This window comes from Danio rerio, chromosome 7 (assembly GCF_049306965.1).
Source record: "Danio rerio strain Tuebingen ecotype United States chromosome 7, GRCz12tu, whole genome shotgun sequence".
NCBI lineage: Eukaryota > Metazoa > Chordata > Actinopteri > Cypriniformes > Danionidae > Danio > Danio rerio.
The window spans coordinates 13,830,001-13,852,500 of NC_133182.1; the positions used below are offsets into that span (position 1 = coordinate 13,830,001).

General features: G+C 36.8%; 1 protein-coding gene across 2 annotated transcripts in view; it reads left to right on the forward strand.

Moving 5' to 3' along the window:
* Positions 1 to 22,500, forward strand: part of abhd2a (abhydrolase domain containing 2, acylglycerol lipase a) — a 51,479-nt gene that overhangs the window by 15,518 nt on the left and 13,461 nt on the right. For both annotated transcript variants that reach the window (XM_073906338.1, NM_200914.1), the window contains 5 exon segments: positions 137 to 226; positions 3,918 to 4,133; positions 13,270 to 13,445; positions 16,447 to 16,614; positions 17,654 to 17,837. In XM_073906338.1, the coding sequence (XP_073762439.1) occupies positions 3,925 to 4,133; positions 13,270 to 13,445; positions 16,447 to 16,614; positions 17,654 to 17,837 (737 nt within the window). In that variant the 5' untranslated portion in view covers positions 137 to 226; positions 3,918 to 3,924.

The window sequence follows — 22,500 nt, forward strand, 5'->3', positions numbered from 1 at the left end:
CTCTTTATTATGCAGGCACCTGGCTGTTAAGTAATAACACTGGGCTTGGTACTTGACACTGAGAGTCCATGTAATCAATCTTATCCGCTCTTATCGTTTCTAATGCACGTCACTCTTCTTTCATTTCCTTGCTTAGAGAACTGACCAGATCACTGTGAGCCATAAAATCCTCCGTCTTCATCAGGAAATACAGGATCACATTCAAGAAACTCATCTAACCTACAATGTAAGTGACTCCGTCAGGTTTTTTTTTTTTTAGCCGCTGTTTGTGTTTGTTTATTGTGCCTACACAGTTTAGCCCTATTCAAACGGGACTGGTTTTCCAAACTATTCTTCCTAGGCAACATATGAGCAATTCTTGCTTTATTGATGTGACATTTGCAGTAAAATCTTAAAACATAAACTCACTGAGAACGTATATGTTAACATTATATTAAAACGCCTGTTTATATTTTACAAAACTACTAAACACAGTTATGGGATCAGAAAAATATCAATCTGTAAACATGTTTTGTATTTTAGATGAGGAAAATAAACATGCGTTATGGATTTGACCAACAAGTCTGTGAGTTTATGGCGTACAACATACTTTGTAGAAATTCAGTGAATTAAACTGCACAACGTCAAAAAAATAATGATAGTCTAAAGGATAAAGCCAGTTTCACACCGCAAGTGTGAGCAGCGCGTGTTTTCTTAGGCTTCCATGTTAACAGATTTGAGCTTTCATACCGCATGCAGAAGCTCATGCTCAATTAAAGTGACAAGCATTGGCAAGGACCAAAAACACATTGAATGACAGTAAAAATGAGTCATTTAACCCAATAAATGCATCGATAAAATCCACTGATTTTTACATATTCATTCAAATGAACTTTAACGATTAAAAACAGCAATGAATATTTATTTACGCCCAAACTACAAAACCAAATTTAAAACAATTTAATATTAGTTTTGCTTAGTAAATTGCACACTAGCTGACTATGAATGACTAATCAAATGCAGTGAGAAAGAAAAAAAAAATTACTTGAGGCTGAATTTAAGTTGAGTGAACTTAAGTAATTTCATTCATAAATTTTTTTCGGCTTAGTCTCTTTGTTAATTTGGGGTCGCCACAGTGTAATGAACCGCCATTCCAGGATTTGTTTTACTTAGCGGATGCCCTTCCAGCTGCAACCCATCACTGGGAACCATCCATACACACTCATTCACACACATGCACTACGGACAATTTAGCTTAACCAATTCATCTATACCACGTCTTTGGACTGTGAGTGAAACCGGTGCACCCGGAAGAAACCCATGCGAGACACGGGCAAACCCCACACAGAAATGCCAACTGACCCAGCCAAGGCTTGAACCAGCGACCTTCTTGCTGTGAGGCGATTGTGCTACCCACTGCGCCATTGTGCAGCATTAGGTCATTTCAAATCAAATGATATGACACAAAACAAAGTAAATTTGATTGCATTGTCACGCTCCCTAATTTAAATACTTATTGTGATCCAAAGACAGCATAACATAAACAATGGCCAAAGTGCTCCAACTAAATTATTTATTAACACAACATAACCAAGCGGCTGACCTTAAAGGGCCATGAAACCCCCTCGTTTCAGCAGGGTGTTTTCAAACCTCTACTTTGGAAAAAGTCAGAAAAGTGGGCGTGTCAAGCTTTGTTTAGGGGGTAGTGTCGGAGGAAGAAAAGTGGGATGGTGTGGGAGTGTCTATTTGGGCGCGCTGACTTTCAGAGTCAAAACACACACACACACACACACACACACACACACACACACACACACACACACACACACACACAGAGAGAGAGAGGGGACAAAGTGACTGTGTTTACATGGACATCTGTAGTCGAATTATTTGCCAAATTATTAAATGGTGGACTTTAACTGTCTTTCATTCATGGAATTCATTCATGGCCCTCGCGACAAACGAAATATTTAATTCGAGGAACTGCTCTAAGCGTGTATTTTTCATGCAATGTTTGATACCACACTGCGAATGAAAGAAAAAAAAACTCAGCATTTCCCGGAAACTTAGATGCACTCGGCAGGTAGCGTCAGAAAGCCGCGTGTGTTATTCCGGTCACTAAATGCGGTGAAAATCCTACACGAGGTTAAAGTTTTGTTGTAGTGCTAACATGTTTACACTCGGTGCAATAGTTAACTTAGTTCGATACGAACAAACTGAATAAACAAAGAGCACTGGTCGCACCAAATCTGTAGAGACAGGACAATCACCAGCAACTAGAGCCGCGTCTTTATTAAGAGGAGACTAAAGTGAATCTGGATCTCATCGTTTGCAGATGAGTACAGCTCTCAGGTAAACAGTGATCCTCCTTAGACACGTAAGTTATTGTTGTCGAGCGTCGCATACACTGTTAATCCACACGTGACTCCAGCTGAGCTCTCACAGAGAGAAAATGAAAACAAAACTTAACTGCAGCAAACTATAAAAGCAACACTTCACGCTTGTTTTGCCAACACAATGTGGTGTCTCTGACGTCTAAACACTGTGAAAGTAATGAATATTAATGAAGTTGCACAATAGAGCGCGCTGATTGGTTTGAACCAAGCCTTACTCATGTATTAATGCATCACACTGTAAGACGTAATAAGACTCACTCTGGCACAGACGTCCAGTCTGCACGCTGGAATACACGCTATTATCTCATGACCGTGACGCAGCTTCAAAAATTTGTTTCAAACAGGAAGTACGAATTTGATTGAAATAACGCAAAAACAACCAATTTACACTTTTTAGTGAAATATAGGTGTCCTAATAGTGTTTTTAGCAGTGTGGGACACATATACGACTGTCAACAGCTCAAAAAATGTGTTTTAGTGTTTCGTGACCCTTTAAACCTGGATGAACTGATCTGAGATCGCTGCATGTGTTGTGAAGGACAGATCGATCGATACTCAAAATCACGATCAGCATTGCAACGATTGGCTGACGGAACAGCATCGTAATGACATCATCTGATTAATATTCAATTATCCATGTGAGCAAAATACATAAAATTAGCAGTAAACGGTTTGTTGAATTTGACATGCAATAACTTTCCACTTTTGTTGTAAGCTGCAGGCTTTACACTTTCATTGGTCAAGAGTTTTCATCATGTTTTTCAATGCATATCAGCGTATTTAGTTCTACATTTAGAGAAGATTTTCTTCGTTATATTAGCCTATAGGCCTACTTAAGTTTTTTTCATCGGGGTAAGGAATAACTGCATAAATTAATTCTGCATTAAAAAAGCATTTTGATATCGGTAAAGGTGTCTGCAACTTTTGCAAGCAACAAATCACCGGCATAGGGGTCAAAACACGTGCATGACTGCATAAATTATTATCCTTTTTTCTTAACTTGAATATTGTGCATGTACACGTTATTTCGGAGTGCAGATTGCATAAGTTTTATTTAAAAAAAATATATATATATATATATATTTACTATTTTCCCAAGTGTATATAACTACTGTAAGAAAATATTAGCATTTGGTACAAACTTTCAGTATTATCTTTGCTTGAAATGACCTCATCTAATCCGGTTTATATGAAATGAACCTGCTCCCAAGTAGGTTTGAGCTACCAGAACTGTTGCTATGACAACAAGTCTCGGATGAGTTTTGAAGAACTAAATGATCCTGGATCGTGTCAAATCGTCAAAATCCAAATCCAGCTAACTGAGTAATCCACGTACGAGGAACGAACCCCAGGTTAACTAATTATTATAAGTTAATAGTAATTAAATACGTTAAAATAACAGACACGTATGTAGTCATGACTTTTAAATCTTTTTTATATATATTTTTTTTTTTGTGCAGCGTTTAAATCTTCTGTAGGCTTAATTGTATTGCAGTTTTCTCACACATTTGCATCAGTCATTTATTTGTTATTTATTTTTAGCACAAATATGAACACTCACGAATCTGAGGTTTACACGGTGGCACCGGAGATGCCGGCGATGTTTGATGGCATGAAGTTGGCAGCGGTGGCCACAGTTCTCTACGTCATCGTCCGCTGTCTAAACTTGAAAAGTCCTACAGCTCCACCGGACCTCACTTTCCAGGATACAACACTCAACCACTTCCTGCTAAAGTCGTGTCCTATCCTGACCAAAGAGTGAGTATGACACTTCAGATTATCATTTCACTGCTGTTACGCTGTCTACTGAGTAAACCACAACTCAGAATAGATTACAGGCCGCTACTCAAGCTGCTTTTAGCACAGGGTTGCAAAAGACTAATGCAGAGCGCCTTCAATCACATGCATAAACAGAGTTGAAGTCAGAATTATTAGCCCTCCTAAGTTATTAGCCCCCTTTTATGTTTCTTACCCTATTTTCTGTTTAACGAAATGATTTTTTCAACACATTTCTAAACACAATAGTTTTAATAACGGATTTCTTTTTTTTTGCCATGATGACAGTACATAATATTCTACTAGATGTCTTTCAAGATGCTAGTCTTAAGCTTATAGTGACATTTAAAGGCTTAACTAGGTTAATTAGGTCAGGTTAGGGTAATTAGGCAAGTCGTTGTATAATGATGGTTTGTTTTGTAGACCATTCAAAACTGTGAAAAATTGCTTGCTCTGTAAAAATCCTTTGGGAAATATTTGCAAAAGGTAAAAAATTCAAAGGAGGGCTAATAATTTTGACTTTAACTGTACACCACCGTCTAAAACTGTATGGTCAGGAAGGTGTGTGTGTATATGTATGTATATATATATATATATATATATATATATATATATATATATATATATATATATATATATATATATATATATATATATATATATATATATATATATATATATATGTATGTATATGTATATGTGTGTATATATATATATATATTTTTTTTTTTTTTTTTTTTTGCCCTTCAATGAAATTGATGCCTTTTCCAGTTAGGATTCATGAAATTGATATTGACAGTTCTGGCGTATATAAGATTACAAAAGATCATTTTAAAGGGCACATATGATGAAAATAATTTTTGTAAACTGTTTGGACAGGACTGTGTGTAGGTATAGTGGGTCCACAGTCATATAGAAGTAATGTAAAGACAAAAAGTCTCTCTTTTTTTATTTCCCCGCCCACAAAATTGATTAACAGCCGTGTATTAACTCTATTTAATGTACCGTGTATTTATCTCCATAGTAACGCGTATAATCATATCAACTAGACAGGATGTGTAAAAACAGGTTTAAAAGATCAGTTTAGCACTCTGTGATCATCAATCATCATCAAATGTGATCAAGAATAAACTTCACAAGTTTAAAACCTTTTTAAAACAGTGCATGTCCATAATGAATTACAGTGATTACTGTCTTTACTTTATCACCACAGCCGCATGTCAGTACAATTATAAAAGAAGACACTTCAATCCCTGTTTGTGGACGTTAAATCAGGTTTATTTTGAACATTAACATAACAGATATCTTTACAGCAGTGGATATTAACCTGTATCATGCCACATTTGCATGCAAAAACAGTGCACATTTAAATGCACGCAGTGGGTGTGTGTGTATATGTGTGTGTGTGTGTGAACGTGGGAACGACATTGTGTGACTCTTCATTGCATCATCATGCTTGAATTAACTCCACAACAAATACATCAAATAATCATTGGGAGAGTTCTTATTGTAGTATTTCTCACAAACTTTAGATCTGTTTCCTTCATGTCTGTCACTGTGTTGCTTATCTGATGCAACAAAAGACACACTCTGACGTGGATGGGGAGAACTAACTTATTTACATTAAAGGCACAGGCCACAAAAACAGCTACAGTGTTCAGAGCAGAAAACCCTAATGTTCTAAAAGGTATAATAAATAATCTAATGGGTGTTTTGAGCTGAAACTTTACAGACACACATTTTGGACACTCAAAAGACTCATCTTAAATCTTGAAAACGGGGTAGGTGCCCTTTAATAGAGGGCTTCATTTTCTTTTACTGTTCTTTTACTGAAAATGATTCATGGAGATTTTTCAGGAGGTGGACACAATTTTAAGTCAAAGCCATGGTTATTTTAAGGATAACATGATAACATTTTTGTTATTTTTCTCCAATTTATTAAAATTTTTAACAAGTTTCTTTTTTATTAAAGTTTGAAAAACATTACAAGGTTTATCTTGGAGATGTTAATGTACACACAGATTTAGAATCACCTTTATATGCAATTTAGACACTTTTAAATGAAGTTTGAGGCTGTCAGAAATCACACTTTCCGGAAGTGTCATTACCACAACACAAACGTACACAACTGCTTTCAGACACAAAGTTTAAGACTGTAAATAGGATCTCTCATTAAGATTGATTTATTTGTTAATATAACTTTACAATATGTGCACAATGTGCTATAAACGGCATGTTTTATTCAGTCACATCTGAAATTGTTTAGAGTTTACAAACTTGCAAAATCTTGTGTTTTTTCATGTTTAAATTGCTTCACAAATAATTGTGCAAACAGTGAGGTGTTGCTTCAGAAATCTATTGAAAGCTCTGACAGCATATGGTTATTGCACTGTTTACTTTTGAGGCCAAAACAAAGCATGCCTTTCCATTGACATCAGCCGAAATATTTGTGTTACTGTTTAGTCTGTAACACGCTACACTGGGTGGTTTATCAAGCTATTGTCAATGCTTTATTGGTGTTTCTCATGATGGTTATCATGACTGCATGATATTGGAAAAAAATTATTTTGCAAATTTAGTTTTTCTGTGATATACATTTACTGACCACTTTATTAGGTACATTTGTCCAACTGCTTGTTAACGCAAATTTCTAATCAGCCTATCACATGGCAGCAACTCCATGCATGTCGACATGGTCAAGATGATCTGCTGCAGTTGAAACCGAGCATCAGAATGGAGAAGAAAAAGGATTTAAGTGATTTTGAACAAGGCATGGTTGTTGGTGCCAGACAAGCTGGTCTGAGTATTTCAGAAACTGCTGATCTGACTGTGATTTCACGCACAACCATCTCTAGGGTTTACAGAGAATGCTCTGAAAACCATAACATTTTCAGTAAGCAGCAGTTCTATGGACACAAATGCCTTGTTGATACCAGACAAGAATGGCCAGACTGGTTTGAGCCGATATAAAAGCAACAGTAACTCAAATAACCAGTGGTAAGGTCAGAATTTGGCATCAACAACATGAAAGCATAAATCCATCCTGTCCTTGTATCAACGGTTCAAGCTGGTGGTGGTGGTGTAATGGTGTGGGGGATATTTTCTTGGCACACTTTGGACCCATTAGTACCAGTTGAGCATCGTGTTAATGCCACAGCCTACCTAAGTATTGCTGCTGTCCTTGTCCATCCCCTTATAACCACAGTGAGTTCACTGTACTCAAATGGCCTCCACAGTCACCAGAACTTAATCCAATTGAGCACCTTTGGAATGTGGTGGAAAGGGAGATTTGCATCATGGATGTGCAGCCGACAAATCTGCAGCACCTGTGTGATGCTATCATGTTAATATGGACCAAAATCTGAGGAATATTTCCAGTACTTTGTTGAATCTATGCCATGAAGGATTAAGGCAAAGTTTTAAAGGCAAAAGGGGTTCACCTCGGTGCTTGTAAGGTGTACCTAATAAAGTGGCCGGTGAGTGTAAATTGCAATATGAATATAAATTCGCAAGATCATTCTATTTGGAAAGAATACATAATTTTACACTGATTTGGGATGTTTTTGCAGGGAAGTGCATCTAAATAAAACATACAAAAATGATTCCCAATTATACAAAATAAAACAAAGCAATTAAAGCACAGATGAAAACAAAAAGAAAACAGAAGAAAAAAGCTCATTTCACCTAAAAATAAAAGGTTTGTTTTTTGTTTTTTTGGAGGAGTACAGAAATTCAAAAATCACATGTAAAATGACACCATATACTAGTTTTCATTGTTTAAATAGTAGTACTCAAGTAATCTATGTTGAAGAGGCAGACTTAAGCATTTCTTTTGTGCCCAAATGATTTAAAATCGCTTAAAAACACTATTAAACTACAGTTCAACTTTGCAGTGACTCCACAGATCATGTGTTCTGAACTAATTATAATCCCATTGCAGATGCTATGATGTGACTATTGCAGATCTATACATTGCTCAGCCCTAATGGTGATCCTTCACTTTGTTGTTGTAAGCGCAGAATTAAAATGCGAATTATGTTTTCTGGATGTCTTTTCCCACACTTTGACCTCAGGAGTTGTGATGTGCATCGCATATAACTGTTTGGCCGTGCGGGTGGGTGTTTCTTTTGTAATCCAAAGTGACTCCAGGCTGGTTATGTAATCATTATTTTCCAGTACAGCTACTAAACTAAGGGCCGAGAGATCGATCGATAAAAACACAGCCCTATTGTCCGCCCCTATCCCCATCTCTCCACTGTGGTACAATTCACTATTTTCCCCCCATGTTTGTTTGCATAGAAGATTGTGGAGCGAAACGCCTTTTAAGAAAACAACCACCGTAGAGCATACGCAGTTAGTGGATCTGAGAGTTTATTTTGTCAAGCACTGGTGCATTGTGGGACATTATTAGGCGTGTCCTGCCGCCGCATGCTTTTCTTGCGGATTTATTTTTAATCTTTTATGCTTGCGGATGACTGCGGCTCAGTCAACATAGAGAGACAAGAATAAAGACATACAGGGAACAAAACAAGCCTTCCAGTCTGTTCGGTTGTTAATAGTAGCGCTAAAGTCTTGCTTGTCAACATTCCTGAGATGAACCCAAGATTTTTTAAAGCATTTGTGTTGCTTAATTTATCTAACGACTATCCTCAAATGGCATGTTATTTATGGTTTAGCTGTAGCTTTGTTTGCTGCTGATCCTCTTGTAGACTTATATGACCGTGTCATGAACAGATTAGACACTCCTTACATCTCATAACTGATATTTAAAGCAGGATCAGATAGAACGGAGTCTGGTTGAGGGCTGTATATGGTGAGAGAGTGTTATGTAATACTTCAGGAGGTGTGGATAGATTGCAGTGACAGCGTGAAGGGAGATGTGGAAGGTGTATAGTGGACTTTGCTTACTGGTGTTTTTAGGCTCGTTTTGTGGAAATGAATGATAGCTGATTGGTTTGATGCCAAACATCAAAGCAAAAACGGGATGAAGTGATGTATTAGCATTATAAAATGCTATGGAACGTCTTTGATGTTTAAGCTAGGGGTGTTCAAGCAAAGACTTCTATTCATATGTATGCGAATGCGTCAGACTGGAAACGTAGGGTCATGCATCAAGTTTCGCAGGTTGCTGCGGTGCAAAGTTCAAGCTTGGTGAACTCTGACCTGCGAAATTGCATCACTAGACTCTGTGAGACCAATCGAGGATCAAAACATGACCTCTCTGGACAGAAATTTAAAACATGGCGCAATCGCTCGCCTTTTTTAATGTCTAATAAACTTGTCTAATCCCGCCCCTTTTCGCAGCGCCGCACGACAGAATAACGCATGCTCAAACTCTAGTGTGACCGCATTGTGTTTGATTAGGGTCTGAGCTGAGCTCTGAACGAGCTGAACGTTGGGATACCCCGTTCTAAGCTCTCGAAGCAACTAAGTTCCAAGTTAACAAAACAATGAAATGTAACGAATCAAATATTAGTGCTGGACAAAACTGGAAAAAAAAGTGACGGGATTGTTGTTGAATATTGAGATAACTATATTTGTTATGATATAACATTTCAAAAAATAATGTTTTTGTTATTCAATGATCTTAACCATTGGATTAAAAGACGTTTTCTTTCTTTTTCAAAATCTGGTTTGATTTTTGTTTTTGCTTTTGATAAAAACGTTATTTTGATTGAATTATTACAATCCATGACTTAATATTTGTTCAATAAATGACAGACTAAGGGAAATGTCCCTCTGTATAAGCTCAGAATTGTGCAAAATGAAGTCAGACCTGCAAGATTTAAAGTTGGTCTTTGCTAGATATAGGCCCAGTTTCACAAACAGGGCTTAGATTAAGCCAGGACTAGGCCTTAGTTAAATTAGGCTATTTAAGCCACATTTATAAAAATGGCCTCAAAAAAATATACTACTGGTGTGCACCTGGTGATAAAATATGACACTGACATATTTTAAGACCTCTCACCGCAAGTTATTTTGAGTTCATACAGCTCAAACATGCAATTTAATCTTGACTAGCCTTAAACCTTGTTTGTGAAACCGGGGGATAAAGTCTTTGTGAGACTTAAAGTTAGACTATGAGATTTAAAATCACAATTGTAATGTTTACAGTCAGACTTTGCTAGATTTAAAGTCGGAATGTGCCACATTTAAATCCAAACTTTGCTAGACTTAAATTCAGACTTTCCTAGATTAAATGTCATTATTTGCGAGTACCACTTGCAAGATTTAAATCCACTTAATGAGCTCATTTCACCTAAAAAATTTTTGCTTTATACATGCTTTATATGGTTTATTTCTGTGAGACTGTCAGACTGAATAACTTCAGTGAAGGATCAGTGGGCGATTGTTTAAAGGCTAATTAGCCGGCGGGACTGTTACATAACATGGGTTGGCACACCTGTGTGATGTGGCACGATATCAGCGGTAATGTGACCTATTCCACTGCCCGCTGTTAGTATACAGACCCAGAAACAAACAGAAACTCTATGAAAAATGAGTGCATCAGCCCATATTTCTACAATCATCAGCAGAAAAATATGGGCTAACTGTAATGTTTATTTTGATGAAACTTAAACCTAGAAACTTGACAATTGCATTAAAGGACGTTTTCTTTCTTTGTCACAAAATCTGGTTAGATTTTTGTTTGTTTGTTTTTTTGCTTTTGATAAAAGCTTTATTTTGATGAAAGACTGAATTATTACAATACATGGTTTAATATTTGATAAGTAAATGACAGACTGAGAGAAATGTCCCTCTGTATAAGCTCAGAATTGTGCAAAATGAGGTCAGACCTACAAGGTTTGAAGTTGGTCTTTGCAACCATTTAAAGTTTGATTTTACAACATTTAAACTCTGAATTTGCAACATTTAATGTTGGAATTTGCTACCTTTTTAAAGTCGGATTTTGCGGCCATTTAAAGTCTGCCTTTGCGACTATTTAAAGTCGTCCTTTGTAAGACTTTAAATCTTGCAAAGGCGGACTCTAAAATCGAGAAGTGTCTGGCTGCAGAGTTGCACTTGCACGTTTAGGCTTGCATGCTCAGGCCTCCTATGCAAGTGACGTCATTTACAATCGTCACCTGCACCTGTCACGTCACTTGAAATCAACATTAACCAAAAGTAAGTTTCCAGTTTGTTTGCTTTGACAGTGAGGACGTTGTCAAATAATTCTAAGTACTCAAGTTGTACATCATGACAGAACCCCCACCCCCCGAAAAGCAGTTTGAATATTCATCATATGATTATAATGCTTTAATGTAAATTTACCAAAGCAGGCTACTATTAACATTTATACCAGCAAAGCTTATTATTTATTTATATGAACTATCAGGTCTAAATAGATACACAAAGTATTCTTCCACAGTTATGAATAAAAAACACCAGGCAAATTTGAATTTTAGTTTTTATTTTGAACATTTGAAGGAGTTTTAGTATTACAACTAACGGATACACATTATGTACTTACAGCAATGATTCTAGAAAGACTTGGGAAACTATTCTGTATTCAGCACGTCCCAGGACGATTGCAAACAAGAATGTAGATGTTAATGCAAGTGACGTCGCCGGAGAGTGCAGGGCTCAATTGCATAAAGCCCTTGACCAAAATATCTTATAATTTAATAAGTCAACTAATATATACGTGTTAAGTTAGCACGTCTGTGCAGAAGTGCATCCATATGAAATCACAGTTTCAGTGCAGCTTCAAAAGTCTCTACATGATCCCAGCAATGTTTTATAGGTCCTCCACACATAATGTCGAGACCGACTCGATAAGGCAACGTCTCGACTTGCTAAAATGGAAAGATAAAGGCACAGATAATGTGTAACAATACTGCAAAGCTGTAAGGAAAGCATTTGTGGTTTGTTACGATCTGTCTACGTAACTATAGTAACTGTGGCGCCCGTCGTGTATGTTGCCAGAAACTACAGTGAAAGGCTTCAAAAAAAGGCACTTTCGTAAGGGTGACATAAGAAGTTTGTTGCAACAATCTTAATGAAATCTGTTACCTAAGATTTTCCAGTCTCAGGGACACCCTTAAGTTACTTAAGGACTTTCATGCAAGCGGCCACAGGTGGCGATTGTTAATGACGTCACTTGCAGAGGAAGCGCGGTTGCCTAAGCGTGCAAGTCCGAGAGTGCAAGCCTGAAGGTGCAAATCTGCAGCCAGATTCTATTGCTAAAATCTTGCAAATTAAATTTCAAATTAAAGGTCGACCTTTGCAACCAATTCTAGAGTCGGCCTTTTGCGACCAATTCTAGAGTCGGCCTTTTGCGACCAATTCTAGAGTCGGCCTTTTGCGACCAATTCTAGAGTCGGCCTTTTGCGACCAATTCTAGAGTCTGCCTTTTGCGACCAATTCTAGAGTCGGCCTTTTGCGACCAATTCTAGAGTCGGCCTTTAGCGACCAATTCTAGAGTCGGCCTTTAGCGACCAATTCTAGAGTCGGCCTTTTGCGACCAATTCTAGAGTCGGCCTTTAGCGACCAGTTCTAGAGTCGGCCTTTTGCGACCAGTTCTAGAGTCGGCCTTTAGCGACCAGTTCTAGAGTCGGCCTTTAGCGACCAGTTCTAGAGTCGGCCTTTAGCGACCAGTTCTAGAGTCGGCCTTTAGCGACCAGTTCTAGAGTCGGCCTTTAGCGACCAGTTCTAGAGTCGGCCTTTAGCGACCAGTTCTAGAGTCGGCCTTTAGCGACCAGTTCTAGAATCGGCCTTTAGCGACCAGTTCTAGAGTCGGCCTTTAGCGACCAGTTCTAGAGTCGGCCTTTAGCGACCAGTTCTAGAGTCGGCCTTTAGCGACCAGTTCTAGAGTCGGCCTTTAGCGACCAGTTCTAGAGTCGGCCTTTAGCGACCAGTTCTAGAGTCGGCCTTTAGCGACCAGTTCTAGAGTCGGCCTTTAGCGACCAGTTCTAGAGTCGGCCTTTAGCGACCAGTTCTAGAGTCGGCCTTTAGCGACCAATTCTAGAGTCGGCCTTTTTTTCAGTCTGGAATTGCAGAATGTGAACATGAAATGTTGAATTCTGAATGTTGAAGACGGATTTGAATTTAAAATTTGGTTAAAAATCAAATCCTCATGTATCACTATGTAAAATAAAGTCTGTTTTTTGTATTCTAGGTACATTCCTCCTCTGCTATGGGGTAAAAGTGGTCATCTGCAAACAGCCCTCTACGGAAAGTTGGGTCGGGTCAGTTCACCGCACCCGTTCGGCCTGCGCAAATATCTGCCCATGCAGGACGGAGCCACTGCAACTTTTGACCTCTTCGAACCCTTGGCGGATCATCAGTCCGGAGGTCAGTGATGTGTAGTTGAGTCCATTCAGTCTGAGCTGGACGGTAATACTGCACTCCTGTGTGGAAACCTGAGCAATGATGGCTCAAGGAGGAACTGTCAGTGAAATGACATTTAAATAGTTTGCTTGCTCACCATTCTGTTGAAGAACAGATATTAAATAAAGCAGTTCTCATGTGGAAAAATATTTGCATGCAATTTTGGAATTTTTGCATTCTGACCTTATGAGCTAAACGGGATATTTAGTGATTTATTTATTTTTTAGAAATTTGTTTCATTTGCAGTTATAGACATATAAACAATTTGTGATAAAGTACCAATTGATTGCACAAAATGAAGACAGGTTTGTTTTTAAGAAAGTATACTTTGCATATTGTGCAATATCAACAAAAGTATGAATGCATCATTAAATCATGGATTCAGTAGATTTGTTCAAAAGCAGATTCATTAAGGAGCAAAACTCATTTCTGCTCTAAAACACTTAGATATTAAAGTTTTACTCCGGCTTTTCTGGAGCTATTTCTGATGGCGAAACAAAAAATGTGTAATATTGTCTCTAAAACGGGCAGTTCATTCCACTGTGGCGACCCCGAATCAATAGAGGGACTAAGCCAAAAAGAAAATAAATGAATGAATGTCTCTAAAATGTTTAGAGCAGGGGTCATCAATCTCGATCCTGGAGGGCCAGTGTCCCTGCAGGGTTTAGCTCAAACTTGCCTCAACACGGCTGCCTGCATGTTTTAAAGCATACATAGTAAGACCCTAATTAGCTTGTTTAGGTGTGTTTGATTAGGGTTGGAGCTAATATCTGCAGGACACCAGCCCTCCAGGAACAAGTTTGGCGACCACTGGTTTAGAGTTTTAAATATATTTATCTTTTTGTTTATATTTTATTCGTTTAAAAATGCTATTCATATTATTATTTTTTACTATACACTATACACTATACACATATACACTTATGCTAATAGGCAATAGGTTTACCTAAAGTACATATTATATATTGTGCTTTATTTACAAAAATATCAAAGCACAAAAAAAAGCACATTAAAGGACGATCGAAACTCATTGGTTCTATTGTCAATATTTTGGCTGATATTTTTTAAACTGCACCCTAGCATATATAAATATTGCATAGAAAATGAGCTAAGTATTATACAAAACATTGTAAAGTGACCGTGAATAAACCTTTTACAGATTTTATTTGTTTTTATTTTAGCGGCTTGTTTGTTTTGTGTTTTATCTTTGTTATTTAATTTTTGGTGTGTTTTTTTATTTTTATGTTTGACTTTTATTTTTCTATTTTTATTTATTTTCTTTATTATTAGAACTTTAAAAATACTTTAGAATTAGTGCCTTATTATCAGTGTATATATATTTTATTGTATTTTATTTGTTTAGTGGCTTATTTATTATGTATTTTATCTTTATCATTGTATTGTATTTCCTTTCTTTATATTTGTTGTTCTATTTTATTTTTATATTTAACTTTTATGTTTCTGTTTTTCATTTATTGTCTTTATTTTTAGATCTTTATTAAGAATATAATAAAATTAAGAAAGGCTAAATTGTCCATAGTGTATGAATGTGTGTGTGGATGTTTCCCAGAGATGGGTTGCGGCTGGAAGGGCATCCGCTGCGTAAAAACGTGCTGGATAAGTTAGCGGTTCATTCCGCTGTAGTGACCTCGGATTAATAAAGGGATTAAGCCGACAAGAAAATGAATGAATGAATGAATTTGTTTTTTATTACTAGTGTATATATATATTTTTGTCAAAAAAAATGTGTGCGTGTTTATATATATATATATATATATATATATATATATATATATATATATATATATATATATATATATATATATATATATATATATATATATATATATATATATATAATTCATTTAATTTTAGTGGGTTGTTTATTTTGTATTTTTTTATCTTTATTATTTTTAAAAAATTTTATTATGGTATGCAAATAATGTACTTTGCATTTGTTTGCTCTGTGCCAATATTCTGGCACACATTAACCGGAAAAGAAAAGATAAACACCTTGATAATGCTGAACAACTCTGCATCTATTTGCATATATTTCTCTGCATGTGGATTACAGTTCAAGTCAACATTATTTACCCTCCTGTGGATTTTCATTTCTTTTTCAAGGAAGCCGGTGGAAGCTGGATTTTTCAAGGAATTTGTCACAGTATTTCCTATAATATTTGTGTTTCTGGAAAAGGTCTTATTTGTTTTATTTCGGATAAATTAAATCGGTTTTTGATTTCTTTTAACAAACATTTTAAGGTCAATATTATTAGCTCCCTTAAGCAATATTTTAACAAATAAAATAAAAAAATATTACTTAATCAAAAAAATTAATAAATAAACGTAACACACTGCCCCTACACTCTCCCCTAAATACAAACCAAAACACAAACAAGAAAATATTATTTATTGAGTTAAGCCAAAATAAATGACTATAAACCAAACTAACTAAATAAAAGAAAACTTCCCTGGAAAATAAAAAAGACAATTAAAGTACAGAAAACTTACCTCCCTACTAACAACACAGGAGAAAATGAAAAATAATTAACAGAAGGCACCAAACCTCCCTACCATGCTCCAAGCCAGATAGGGAGACAGAAAACTGTGTTTCTCCATTTAGTATGCAACACATTGGCATCCCACAACACGCTATATAAGAGTCATCAGCAACAATAACTCCTTTTCATTACTCAAGCAACATCTCTACAAAGAATAACGAGAAGGGAATCGAAAGAGAGCAGGGAGCAGATGAATCCATGTTCCCTGGTGTTTTAAATACGGCCACCGCCAATCCAAGCATCAATCATTATCCTCCATAATCTGGTGCAACTGCGAATAATTGAGAATGAGAGAGAGCGAGAAAAGGAACAAATATTATTGAGCTTATAAATCTGGAGAGCTAATAATTCTGACTTCAACCGTGTTTTCCGTAATGAACGCTCTTATGTTTTGTGTTTGACAGAGGACGTCACTATGGTCATTTGTCCTGGCATCGGGAACCACAGTGAGAAGCACTACATCCGCACGTTTGTGGATCATTCACAGAAACAGGGCTACCGCTGTGCTGTGCTCAATCACCTTGGGGCCTTGCCGAACATTGAGCTCACCTCTCCTCGCATGTTCACTTACGGTACCCGATGCTTTTATTATTTTAGATTATGACAACAAATGTGTTTGTCCAGTAAACTCTTTATCAGTAGAGTGATTTTACTGGTGTGAACTGGAATACAGAAATAACCAGTTTTAGCCTGCGTGCATGCGTGCTTTGTTTTTTAGGCCAGTTAAGAAATGTTGTTTTGTTTGGACAGATCTAGCTGTCAATGCTTTACCTGTGTTGTTTTATGTTTACATTGTACTTTACATTTTTGTTTTAATGTATTGCCTTTACAATATATTTTTCAACCTTTATTAAATACTTTATTAACATTTTTATTTATTTTATTTTATTCTTTTTTTTAATCTTCTTGTACCACTTTATATTTTAGTGGGTTGTTTATTTTGTATTTTATAATTTCATTATTGTACCACTTTAGTTTATTATGTATCTTATTTTATCATTTTTTATTTTATCTAATAAAAAATGTTTTTTTTTTAGAATTGTCATTATTTTTATACACTTTTGCTAATATTTAATAATTATAGTATATTTATATATATTTTTTTGCTTATTTTTATTTGTGTTTAGTTATCTATTTTATTTGCTTATTTAATTTTATTCGTTTTTTGTTTAAGTTTTAGTTTATTTTTATAAATAAATGTTTTTAAACAAATTTATTTATTTTTATTTGCTTGTTTTTTTTTATCTGTTTTTGTTTATTATTGTTTGTTTTTATTATTTTTTTTTAAAGTGTATTTATTCATATTTATTTATTTATTTTTGCTAGTTTTTATTTTTATTAATTTTGTTCATTTATTTATTTATTTTTAATTACGATTATTTATTTATTAATATTGCTTTGTTTTTTATTTGTTTTTGATTATTATTAATATTATTTATTTTTTTGAATGAAAGCATATTTTTAATGAGATGTATTTTTATTTTTTTTAACATTTATTTATTTTATATTGGCTTATTTATCTTTTTATGTTTTTTGTTTAAATTTTGGCTTTATTATTCAATGTTATATAATTTCTAAAAGTATAAAATACTTGTTTGCTTCTTTCACCAGGTTGTACATGGGAGTTTGCAGCAATGGTGGGCTTTATCAAAAAGACATATCCCCAGTCCAAGCTCATCGTGGTGGGCTTTAGCCTGGGGGGAAACATTGTCTGCAAGTTCCTGGGAGAAAACCGTACCAACCAGGAGCGCGTTTTGTGCTGTGTCAGCGTGTGCCAGGGCTACAGCGCACTCAGGTGAGTCCAGGTCAAATGGTGGTCCACAAAGCCAAGATTTGCCAGCTTGTTTTGGGCACCAGTAGGCATATTTTATTCCTGTTGTCAGTGGACTCTGACTGAACTCTAGATAAGAGCTGACTTTGTATGTGTACACTGCAGTTAGTTATTTAAGAGGCACAGATGGATTCATATTGTGTTCACCCGTTTCCTCCTGTTGACATTTGCATGAAGTGTAACGCTCATACAAGAAAACTAGTGTGTTGAGGCTTCGAAATGTTACGAAACTCATCTTTACAGTTACACCTAGCTGTCAGTTTTTAGGTATTGCTTTTAAATAACTTTAACAAAGAAACAGTTATGTGAACTGAGGAGTTATACCCTACGTTCATCAAGACATCAAGTGAATTAGTAGAGTGGTTAGTGCACTTGACTGCCATGCAGATGAATTGGATTTGAATTCAGGAAGTCACAATTTCTGAAGGCTTGTACAAGGCGGCATTCAATTTCGGGTCACTCGTAGCACAGTTGAATTATCCCCATGTTTGGTCCACTAGGCTACGGGAGATGGTGATTTTGTTTTTGACCCTTTTAACCAAACGCAGATTCAGCAGATCTCTGAATGTTTGTGTAGTTATTGATCCTTTCAATTGCTTTAGTTACATGACCTGGGTGTTTCAAAATGTTTTGGAGCAGTGTTTCGAAACATCTGCGGTTTAGGATCTCGACACAGTGTCGAAATGTCAGTTTTGTGTCAGCCATTTCTAAAGAAAATGCATTCTGCTTCTGCATTTGTGTAAGAAACTAAAATTCTATAGAGATAAAGAGGCTTATGGATGGATGGATACTGTCTAGATGGATAGATGAATTGATGGATACTGTTCGGATTGATAGATGGATGGATACTGTCTAGATCAGGGGTCACCAATCACTTTCCTGGAGGTCTGGTGCCCTGCAGGGTTTAGCTCTAACTTGCCTCAACACACCTGCCTGGGTGTTTTAAGTAAACGCAGTAAGACCTTGATAAGCCCCTCCCCAGGAAAATTGTCATTTTATAGCAATCACTGATTGGCCTCTGTGCTAGAAGGCGGGCTTTATTCACTAAGGGTGTCACGATTTCAATTTTAAATCGAAATTGATAAAAATTTATGCTCAATTTCAATTATCGAATCAAATAATAGAATCGTTGATGCTGCCATGCCCCTATGTCACGTCAGCTTGGCTTGCAAAGCGGGAAAAAAACAGGCTTGTTGAAGTGCTTGTTAACCTGTGCAGACGCAGGAGACCCGTCGACAGAGCTTAAACCCTCTCCTCTTTCAATGAAGTCGCCGGTGTGGAAGTATTTTGGATTTCCAGTGAGTTATGTTGACAACGTTCGTGTTGTCGAAAAAAAAAAAAACAGTTTGCAAGCTCTGCTATGTACGTATTAGGGTTGGGCTGATAGACGATGGGCGCATCGCGATGCCCCGCCCCCGTTGCAAATCTGCTCACGAAAAATACACACTCAGGCCATGTTTACACTAATATGTCTTTCTTTTTAAATGGCATTTTAGAACAACAACGATCCACATCCACACTGGCGTGTAGCATTACTGAGCAGCCCTCCTTCCTCACTACTGCTGAAAACGCACATCACGTGACCACACACAGACACAGACGCACACACAGTCATGCGCCCGAGACAGTGGGTCCAGGCAGTCAGCGAGTCAGTAGACTGCTTTAATCTTTTACTTTCACACTAGTACTTAGTCATTTTTGCGAACACCTCAGATACTGTTGGCTGGTTCCTGTTGGTTGTGCACCTTTTTCACCGACGCCATTAAAACAACACAGATCACTGCCTATTCACGAGTCCCGCAGAAAAAAGTGATTGACAGGTGGTGATTATGTGTGTAACTTACCTTTATTCATTTACTGTATGATTTGTATATGGGTAAAACAAAGACCATGCAAGTCAGGTAGTTTAAACGGTAGGCTACAAATAATTAATTCGTTATTAATTAATTGATTATTCACAATCAAAAATCGAATCGAACCATGACTTTAGAATCGAAAATGTAATCGAATCGAGGATTTGGAGGATCGTGACACCCTTATTATTCACCATATAGTGATCACTGATTGGCCTCCTTTACTAGAAGGCGGGGCTTCATTCGCCATATTGACTGTTACACTTTTCCCCATTTAAAATTATACGAGTGACATGTCTTGTGTATTCTATAGTCTTTGCCAGACGTGAGTTTTTGCAGATATTGTGTGATACGAACATTTAGAAATTAAACTAAATAGACAGTTATTGTTTAATTTTATTGGTTATTCGTAATATGAAATTTAATCGTAAGCTTGGCAAGTAATTTTGGAGAATTTGATCTATCCTCGCTCAAACAGAATGCCCGAGCCTACTGCCCGAGAGGCGTTTCAAAGATGGCCGCCGAGTGAAATGACTAGCCTTTAAGGGACTTTGTTTATACTCAAACACATATAGTTATAAATCCAGAGAAACTGTTTTACTTTTGCCTTTTACTTTTTCCCTACAGCTGTGTGTGTATCATCTTGCCATCCTCAAACATTTCCATGGAAGTAGTGTGGGTGTGCGTGTGCGCATGTACTCAGTCCGGTATTTTGTTTTTTACCTGGCTCTAAATGGAAGCTCATTTCCAAAACTGGTTTTCACTTTAATAGGAAACCATAGCAACAGTAGAACAAGAATGCAGAACAAATTCAAAGTACTGCCATGCTTATTAGTTTATCACAGACGTAACACTGTTGTGAATGTAGATCGAATCTGACATTTAGCTAACAACATTAGCAGCACAGTCATTGCATGCTGCTCACTGCTTGGAAAGATGTTCTTGTTGACTTGTCAACACTAAAGATCTCCACAGCAACAGCTCTAAAAACCAAACACGTGCTACATTCCACTTCACCTACTTGTACTACGCCCTAAAAGTATGTATTTTTACTGAAAATAAGACATACTTTTGAGAGTGTAACAGAAGAGTGTGCAAGCTTTGGGACATACCAGACTTCTTTAAGTTTACTGTTTTGTTGCTTGGTTACGTGCCCTGTCAATCATCCTGTCACATCCTCCACATTTCTTTTATAAATATTTTCCTATTGTATACAATAGGACAATATAACAGTGTGTCAATCTGCCATTCGTGTGTCTCTAATACAGAGAAATCTCCTCATGTGTTTGCATAACTATTGATTTAGTAGTTAATGACAAAACTTCATTTATATATTTATTTTCCTTTGGCTTAGTCCCTTTATTCATCAGGGGTCGCCACAGTGGAATGAACCACCAACTTATCCAGCATATGTTTTACACAGCAGATGCCCTTTCAGTAGCAACCCAATACTGTTAAACACTCATTCACACTCATGCACTTTGGCCAATTTAGTTTATTCAATTTATCTATAGCTGTTTCCCCTACAGTTCCAAACGACTGTAGGGAAAACCGGAGCACCCGGAGGAAACCAACACCAAAACGGGGAGAACATGCAAACTCCACACAGAAATGCCAACTGACCCAGCCAGGACTCAAACCAGTGACCTTGCTGAAGCAATAGTGATAGTCACTGAGCCGATAGTGATAGCTACTGAGCCACTGTGCCGCCTAATTCACTAATTCGATTTTCCAATTTTATTTATGATGAATAGTAGGGGCAGAAGAACAAAAAGGATTCATCAGTGCACCGTAGTTCATTCTCTAGTGGTTCTGCATCAACTCTTAATTTCATAATCATTTCTTGGTCTAGTCTGAATATGATCTAAATCATCGTGGCGGTGCTCGAAATCACATACTTCCATACTATATAGTACGCTAAAAACAGTATGCGAGTTGAGTAGTATGTCTGAATTCATAGAATTCCAAAACAGTATGTGAGAAGTAGTGTTGGGCGATGGCCGTTAGACATCACGATGCTGAGCTGGCATCACAATCCCACCCCTCATGGATAGTGTGTGTGAATTGGGATGCAGCACATGTCTGATATCTGAGAATGAGCAGCTCTGATTGTACTGGATGTGTTTGGTCTTCTGTAATTGTAAAGCTCTTCACCTGTGGTGTGTATTGTGTTTGCAAGCGCCTCTGCTGGGTGTTTTTACAGCACCTGGCACACTTGGCACTGCTCTGAGTGTGTTGTTAAACAGCCCCGCTCGGCCTTCAGACTGGATTACTGTAGCTATAAAGCGTCACTAATCTGCTCACCTCGATTATCTGCCAGATTATTACTTTCAAGATCCCCTTTAAAGCACCTTATGATTTAAACCACAACTGATATTAAAAGCCTCATGCATGTTATTGTTTTACTGTTACTTTATATGGTGTATTTAACATATTTTTTATATGGTCTGCTAAAAATGACTTTTTTTCTTTCTGTTTTTACCACACCTTTTTTACACTCTAAAAATGCTAGGAACTTAAATTTGGTTCCTTATGCACGAGGACTTTTGATTGTGAATAAGCATGTTCAGATGCTTTCGGTGAACTGTCATGCCATTATAAACTCGCCAGATCTGCATTGTTTAAAATCAGTGATCTTCACTGCCTGATTGAGATGCAATATAAAGTGCGTCTGAGACTTGACATCTATCTATCTATCTATCTATCTATCTATCTATCTATCTATCTATCTATCTATCTATCTATCTATCTATCTATCTATCTGTCTGTCTGTC